Here is an 8431-nt window from a genome sequence, read left to right on the forward strand (position 1 = left end):
CAAACGGACAAAGCCCTGGTGCAAGGTTTTTGGGATAAGTTTTTTTTTTCTTTCATCTCTTTTGAAAAAAAATGTATACAAAAACCCAACATGGTAGACATTCCAGCAAAAGTACAAAGAGAGGCTCCATTCCTCAAAGGAAACACGCTATGGGTTATTACCATGCTAGAAAAATGAAATGCAGCAAGAAAACCCTAGGACAAAAAAGGTTGACCACCAAACAGGTCTCTTGTTCTCTTTCAGCTGGTTAACAATAATACTGTGCAAAGTGGGAAACCAGGTTTGGATACAAATGCATTTACGATATGACTCACAAAAGGGTAGACATGGCCTGTTCTTGTGATGACAAAGTCAGGCACTTCTATAGGGGAAAACATGCCCAAATCTAATTAGGTTTTGAGAGCTGATCTACACATTACACTCGCCACACAGAAAGCAGCCCAACCCTGCTCATTTACTGAACGCTCTCTCCTGACAGGACCTGAAGTCATACAGAAGAAGGGGTAGCAATTGACTGGGCTTTTCCTTTGTTGTTTTCTCTGGCAGCAAACCTTCCTTAGCCGTTGGGATGGGAAGAAGCAGGGCAGATTAGCTCCAAGAGATAACAAAACAGAGCAACAGAAGGACAAGTCATCACTGGCAAGTTCCTTTCCCTTGTGGATACGACTTCAGGCTCTTAAATGTAGCATCAATAAAACAGGGCAATAGCTTTGCACTACCAGGCATAGCTAGCTCCACCCACCGTATTGTGCCACGGATTTTGACTGCTAGAAGTAGGACACCCTTCCAGCACATAGTTCTGGCAGAGACTGATGGATTTCCCACATCAAACCAGAGAGGCACAAGTTTCTCTAGTATTTCTAACTATGCTGCACCTAGATCCTGCCCCACACTTCAGCGCCATCTCTCATTGGTAGACAGGCACTCCCCTTAAAAAACGACACATCTCATTTTAGGAGGAAGCAACAATACTGCATCAAATTGTCTGGTGTATCACCAACTTTAAGCAGGCTCCTCTAGGCTCATTTTAAAGCCCCTGTTCTTTGTTCTAAGGAATCTTTCAGACTTCCGAAGAAGCAGGGCCAGCCAGCCTGCTTGTTGTGTGGTTCAGTGTGAATGTGAAGTTCAGATCTAATTTCCCTCTCGTGGTGTTGTGAATGATGTCATTTTCTATTAGCACCAGTGGAACTGAGTCACAAACTTGTTAACCTAAGGGCTCCTTTCTAGATGGTTCTATGAAGCTATAATGCAGTGATGAAACATTTACAACTCCTCCTATTACAAAACGCTAGGTGGAACCACAGTGACCAATTTGGGCCCTTTACGATGTACCTAGTGGGCAGAGATAATTTCATGTGTCACCAAAAGGTCACATATATTTGGTCCGAGGGTAAGTGCCACTTCCAAAGTTACCCATGTCTTTAAAATGCATGCATATGCCACAAAGGAAGGATTACACACATGTATATTTCACAGCGAAAATGCACATTTGGTAGAACTCGGGTAAGTGGCTGGGTGAACAAGTATGTGAAGTTTCCTACATGAAGTTTTCAATGCATCTATTGGAGACAACTCCTTAAGAAGTCTTTAAAAGTACACTCTGGGGCGGAATTCGGCTCATTTCAGACCATCGTTCTTTGGGCCATCGTAGCAGCCATACATCAATATTTTTTCAAAGTCCCCAACTTGTAGCACTATCAAAAAATCTATATAAAAATGCTAACAATACTGTGCTAATTGTATGCGTGTAAATAGCACAATAGCCCTCCTAGACCAATTCGCTAGGTTCTCGATGTTGCAACATCCTTCTTTAGCAGGTGTCTAACATTAACCCTGGCCTGTAAGCGGCAGCCCTCAAACCACTTGTTTGCACAGTCAGTGGCAGTGATCTTAAAAGAAAATGCACAAGATACGCGCGTGCGCAAAATAAGCACGTGGGTACCCAGGCTTCAAAGGGACCAGCTGTCCCCCACCCCCACCGGCCCTGCCATTTTTATAAGTACTAGTATTAAAAATTATACTTACAAAAGAAGCTGCCTGATTTAAGGGGTTGGGGGCTATGTGATCTTGTTTCTTTTTTTGAAAACCCCCTTAATCATCAGTCGAACCAACTGGTCTATTAAATGTCACAATGTTATTGTAAGGGGGACGTCAAAAGACTTTTCCTAATATTCAACTACAATGCTTCTTCTCTGAAAGCAATGGGGGAACAAGAGTCCCATGAATGAATGAATGAATGAATGAATGAATGAATGAATGAATGAATGAATGAATGAATGAATGAATGAATGAATGAATGAATGAATGAATGAATGAATGAATGAATGAATGAATGAATGAATGAATGAATGAATGAATGAATGAATGAATGAATGAAAATTTAAATGTGAAGGATGGAAGGCACCTGTGCGCTCAACGTCTCCAAAGGACTTTCCACTCTTGGAAATGCCATCAGGGGCACCCCTCGCTGCTCATCGGGCTTTGATTTAGAAGGAGCTCCACGTGTTCCTTTGAAGTTATGGACCACACACATTCCCTGTAGGATAGGGAGGAAAAGGAGACATCACTGGAGCTATCGTTGACGTCCTTGAACCAGCAACAGATAGCCACACCTCCTGCCGGCAGCTACAGAAGGGACTCTGTAAGGCATTTGGTGGAAATTAACTTGGCTTCTACAATTAAAAAATAACTTGACAAGACTGTCAGTCTCACATTCTGTCTTGGAAGCAACAGTCTCGAGTCCCTACAGTACTGACATATATTATGTACGTGGAAGGATTTACATCTTCTACAAGATCTCAGTGGCAGGACACATATCTCTGCATAGTATATAGGAAAAGCACCAATGTTTTGCATGGCTGGGATTGGCCCAGTATCAGTGCACGAACTGAACGGGGTTATAGGCCAGCACTGCAAACGGCCTCCATGTGGTAGCTGCTATCATGCAGGAAAGCTGCTCTAGTGGGACAGTTAGATGTGGCCACGGCATATTTCTCTACTGCCTGCAAGCTCTTAGAGGCACTATTTAAGGGTCAGTTTTAGCAAACCAAGTGGCAGGTATGACAGACCGTTTCTGTCCACTGAGGCTACCCACACAGCCTCCTATGGTATTGGGGGAACCAGGTTCTTGAACAGCGGTGGCGGCCATAACTTTTTAAAGAGCCACTGCATATCTTTCTACCGCCTGCAAGCTCTTAGAGGCACTATTTAAGGGTCAGTTTTAGCAAACCAAGTTGCAGGTATGACAGACCGTTTCCGTCCACTGAGGCTACCCACACAGCGTTCCCTTGCCTCCCTAAGCCCACCCCTTGGACTCGTAGGGCGAAATCGCCGCGTTCAAATAGAATGTTCGGACCTCGGTCTAACGGTATCATTTGACCCTGCCTGGGACTGCCGGGCTTCTATAGAAAAGGAGAGCTGAGCAGCGGCTGAAGTGGGGGACTCTCAGTTGCTATGGCGACAAAGGACAGACGGCCAATCATGCTTCATCCTCGAACTTCTCACGCTGCGGACTACTTTCCCAGTAAACTACAACTCCCATCAGCCCCAGCGATATTTTCAGGCAGTCTCTTCCTCTCCCACGAGACGGGGAAAGGGCCTTGGAAAGCTATTTGGGATTGCTTCTCCGTAGACGCAGTCTTATTGCGTAGGGAGGGTGGAGCTTGTTCTGCGCGCGTTCCAAGATGGCGGCTGCGACAGGCTTCCTCAGGGTTTGCAAGCAGAGGCTGAATTGGGGGGTTCCTGCGCGCAGGGCGTTCTGGGGGAACTGGAGGTAACATCCATTTGACAGGAAAGAAAATATATGTTCATTTAAAATGAGGGAGAAGAAATGGAGGAATGAGAGGGACGAGGAAGAAGCAATGGAGTTTGGGGGAGAGAAGCTCTTAGGAAGTGCAGGCTGCATTTGGCGTAGTGGTTAAGAGCGGCGGACTCTAGTTTGGAGAACCGGCTTTGATTCCCGCCTCCGCCTCCACATGCAGCTAGCTGGGTGACCGTGGGTCAGTCACAAGGTCTCTCAAGAGCAGTTCTGTCAGAGCTCTCTCAGCCCCACCTACTTCACAGGGTGTCTGTCGTGGGGAGACGAAGGGAAGGAGATTATAAAACCACTCTGAGTGAAGGGTGGGTCGGGTATAAAGCCAACTCTTCTTCATTTGTTTTCTGCTTTCTGTCTCTTTTGCACATCTGTTATTTTAATTGTTTTGCTGATTTCATGCAAGGTTTATCCTCAGAGGCGCCTTGTAGAGTAGGGTAGGCTGACAGGGAGTAGTCCCAGGTCATTTTGCAAGCTTTGGTTTCCCCGATTTAAGCAGAATGTTGTAACTACTTTGCCCCATGCTGCAGCAACACTTCTTTGGTCTAGTGCATTTTATCACGCCCACTATTGAAGGGTCCAAGGGCAGCACTCTTGGGTCTCCCCACCTCCATTTTATCCTGGTACCACTACCACCAAGGGTGGGGGTGGGGGGATTGGTCCAACCTCACACCTGAAGCATCTTGGTTATTCGGATTTGAACTTGGGTCTCCAGGGCTACTTTTTAGTTTCAGGAAGGGTTTGATTTTGGTATTATTTCTGTGAAAGTTAGGAACAGAGAGGTTAAGTCCGTTTCTTTTCATTGTGTTTTTTTAAAAGGATTAGTCTGTAACAGAGGCACTGTCACACTTGCATCTACTTACAAATTCAGGATTCTGTTACCCTCCGATGGCAGACTGATGGGGCTGTCAAAATGCAGCTCTTAATTGTCTAGAACTGTCTTACAATTTGTAAGACCCTCAGTATGGAAAGCACAAAGTGAGCAAACTTCCTTGTTCCTAGGTGTTTCAGAAAGAGCACTAAAGCAGTGTACAGCTTCATGTCTTCAGACCCGCCCCCCCCCAGTGAACATATAATTTGGTGTTTTGACAGTAGGAACATGCCATTCCCACAATAAATCTTATTTAAATAGTGATATTCATTAGTGTAATGCAGTGGCCTTGGATAATGGACTTAGGTGTAGGAGACCTTGGTTCAAATTTCTGCCCTGAGAAAATAAACTTGCTTAAAATCGACATCATGGCTGATGTGCAGATCAAATAGAGATTAGGATTTCATTGTAAGTTTCATGTTGATATAGAGCATGATATAAAGACAATTTAAATTATACAGATTTCTTTTGATTGACCTTTAACAGGAAAAAGCAGGAAGAACAGGAGGCAGTAGAACCAGCTGTTCCAATGGAAAAGGAACCAGTTCTGGTTTGCCCTCCACCACGGAGCAGAAAATATCTTCCACCTAAGGATCTCCAGAGTCGCTTAGAGGCTCATGTCAGAGAGATATTTGGATCCTCCGTTTCCAAGGACTGGCTACAGGTGTCTCTGGGAGAAAGCAAACTAAAGTATTGTTTGTTGGCACAGCTGGCTGAAGATCTGGGCCATGCTGTCCCTAATTCCCATCTCCATCAGATGAAGAGTTACAGGACGCCTGTGAAAGACGTCTCCAAGTTTGATGAACTAAGCACACAGGAGCTTCCCCCAAACTTGAGAATCCGCTGGCAGTATTGAGCCATTTTAGAGGGAAAGGAGGGTTTCTTCTAGAGGAATGCCTGAAAGCACCACTGAGAACTCTCATCTTTGCAAAAACTTCTTGCAGAATCTACCACCACTGGCAGGAGGCCTTGTTCTCCAGCATCAATACTTTGTGATTGGTGAGAGGAATAATTTGAGTACATTCCTACTTACAGGCTGGTCATTGTTGAATGGAAATGTTGGGAACTGCAATGAATTGCTGGGCATTAAATGAGTCTTGGCTTTGTTTTTGTTCTTTGTCCACTTTCTCTTTGTCCACTGTGATATGCTTGTATATCTGAAGGAGCCTGCAGTACAATTGCGGGAAACATATAAAAATGTTTCGTGGTAGCACTTGCTTAGTTAAAATCACATGATATATTGAATCTGCTGGATGCTGGCATCTTCAGAAAGAGGGAGGGGGAAAGGGCATGTTGTTTTTCCAGCATCTCTGTTTCAAGCAGTTCTCTGTGTCAAGGCCTGCTTGCATTGTGCTATATCGTCATGTGTAAGTTATTTGATATTTAATCAGAAAAGACAAAGATATTTTTCTGGCCCGAATTAGTAATGTACATTAAGAAAATAATGGAAATGGAAATGAAATTGTAGCAACCATTCTATGTAAGTGTAGTTACAGGGAGGGTAAGAAAGAGATACTGTTCAACAGGAAATGTTTCTGTATGGTTTTGGGAAACCATCTGTAATTGTGTGTGTGTTCAGGAGCTAATTTCCTTGAGATCATAAGGCCCAGTCCTTGTTTGTATCCATTTCATATGGGAAATGTGCATGATGGTAAAAGACATCCTAAGTTTTATTTGTATTGACCTTCGAAAACTATATCTTCATTGGAGCCTTGGGCTTTCTTTGAAGCTTGGATGGAGGTCAGTAGTTGTGTGCAGCATCCCTGAAAGACAGCCAGCCCACGGTTCATTCTCTTCCCCTTCAGAATACAGCCTTAGAGAAGTCTGTGTGTGTTTGGGGGGTACACCTGCAGAGAGAAGGGTGACCCTAGTGTGTTGCTCAAAACAAGTCTATGGACATTGGTTTTTGCCTTGCTTCATGATCTGTGCTGTTGGTGGAAAACAGAAAAGGTCTTTTTTCCTTTTCAATCCCATGTGCTGTTTTATTAACCTTTGTCATGTTTTTCCCTTGGTCATCTCTTCTCTAAAGTAGAAATCCCTGTCTCTTTAGCCTTTTCCTCTCATAAGGAAGATGTTCCAATCAGAACTGGACACAGCACTGCCAAATGCCACTATAGGTCTATATAAGGACATTATGTTACTAGATGTTCTCTCACAGTCCTTTTCCCAGTAACCACAATGTAACTTTGTCTTTTTAAAATAACTGCTGCACACTGTGTCAGTGTTTGTCTTGTGCTATGCACCGTGGCCCCAAGACCTCTTTCCTGAACAGTCATCACCAGTTGACCCCTTCCCTATTTGCATCCATTTAAAGTAATGAGAGGATAGGGAAGCAAACAGCAAATGCATAGGAATCACTCATGGCCGGTACTCATGAATTCATAAATGATCTGAAATTAGGAGTGAACAGTGGTGTGACCCTACTTGCAGATGACACCAAATTATCGAGAACAGTGAGAACCAGAGCGGAAGTGTGAAAAGGCCCAAAAGGTTTTCCCAAACGAGGCGAATGGACAACAATGTGGCAAATGAGGCTCAACGTAAGTGTAAAGCGATGCAGATGGAAGCAAAATTCTCCATTGTTGTTCAGCCACATTCTCATGCATAAGAGAGCCTGATCTCTTGCCCATGGCTGCTAAGTTTTCTTAGGAGCCTTCGGTGAGGAGCCATGACAAAGGCTTGTTGGAAATCCAGATACATGATGTCTGTCGGATCACCCTTGTCTGCATGTGTGTTAAACCTTAAACTCCAAAAGCTTTTGTGGGATGGGCTTCCCTTTATAGAGGTCTTGCTGATTCTTCTGTAGTAGGAATTTTGGTAGTCTGTTACATATGCTTCCTTGTTTCTCAGTCAGAAGATCAACCCTATCCTGAAGATTTAACTTTGTGTTCCCTCACAGTAGCTAACAGCATAGAATGATTAAGCTGTACTCAATAAGCATTCAAGCGTAAAGAAATATATGTGCTACGTCATTGCATTGGGGATGTTGCACATGATGTACCGCCCATCCTGGAACGCCCCCCCCCCCAACATGTACACCCCACTGCAATGGCAAGGGGACCTGGTAACCCTACCAACAATATATATAGTTACACCCTGTAATGATTTCATGTTTAACTGTGTGTGTGTGTGTCTTTAAAAGTTTGGTTGCATGGCTGTGTGAGAATCTAGAGTGGTTGAAACAGGCAAGTGGTGTGATTGGTGATTGGCAGAAAGGGGGAGGGGTTTTAGAAAATGTGTGTCAGTCAAGAGTTACAGTTTAGACAGTTAAAAAAAGACAGTTGTTAAGTTAAAGAGTTAGGTAGTTTGCTCTGAAGTCTGAGAGAGAAACAGTCTGTGTGTGATTAAGAGTTAAGAACAGCTGAGGTTGTTCTGAGAGAATAGTAAAAATGTAAATGAAAGTAATTGAAGACAAAGTTTAAGACAGGCTGTATGTCCTGGAGAGAAACAGTGAACTTACATGACCTTGAAGTAAAGTTACAAAGTTGAGGCCTGCTTGTTTCCAAGTAAGTATACTTAGAACAACAGCCTTTGTCAAAGATTGTGACACACCCTACTTATTAGAATGTTTTTATCCTACTTTCCTCACAGTCCATGGCTGCTCAGAGGTCCTAGTAACTAAGCTTTTTCATGGTCGATTCCTGGGTTTGGTTAGACAGACAAAGTCTGGGAGCTCCTACTCGTGCTAAGAGGCAACGTCAAAGGAAGGGCTTGGACTCGATGCTCTGCTTATTGGCCCTCCAGGGAGA

The 8431-nt window shown here is 43.9% G+C and overlaps 1 protein-coding gene across 1 annotated transcript; it reads left to right on the top strand.

Annotated features, from left to right (window-relative positions):
- The first annotated feature begins 3663 nt into the window (after window positions 1-3663).
- Window positions 3664-5776, top strand: MRPL50 (mitochondrial ribosomal protein L50). The gene is made up of 2 exons (XM_015406218.1): window positions 3664-3772; window positions 5169-5776. The coding sequence occupies exons 1-2, from the start codon at window positions 3684-3686 to the stop codon at window positions 5536-5538; spliced, it is 459 nt and encodes a 152-aa protein (XP_015261704.1). The 5' UTR covers window positions 3664-3683; the 3' UTR covers window positions 5539-5776.
- The last annotated feature ends 2655 nt before the right edge of the window (window positions 5777-8431 follow it).

The sequence above is a fragment of the Gekko japonicus genome, unplaced genomic scaffold (genome assembly GCF_001447785.1).
Source record: "Gekko japonicus isolate JY-2015 unplaced genomic scaffold, Gekko_japonicus_V1.1 scaffold1264, whole genome shotgun sequence".
Classification (NCBI taxonomy): domain Eukaryota; kingdom Metazoa; phylum Chordata; class Lepidosauria; order Squamata; family Gekkonidae; genus Gekko; species Gekko japonicus.

Coding starts and splice junctions, on each gene's coding strand:
- MRPL50 (XM_015406218.1), top strand. CDS start 3,684: ATGGCGGCTGCGACAGGCTTCCTCAGGGTTTGCAAGCAGAGGCTGAAT. Junction 3,773..5,168: donor GCGTTCTGGGGGAACTGGAG/GTAACATCCATT, acceptor GACCTTTAACAG/GAAAAAGCAGGAAGAACAGG.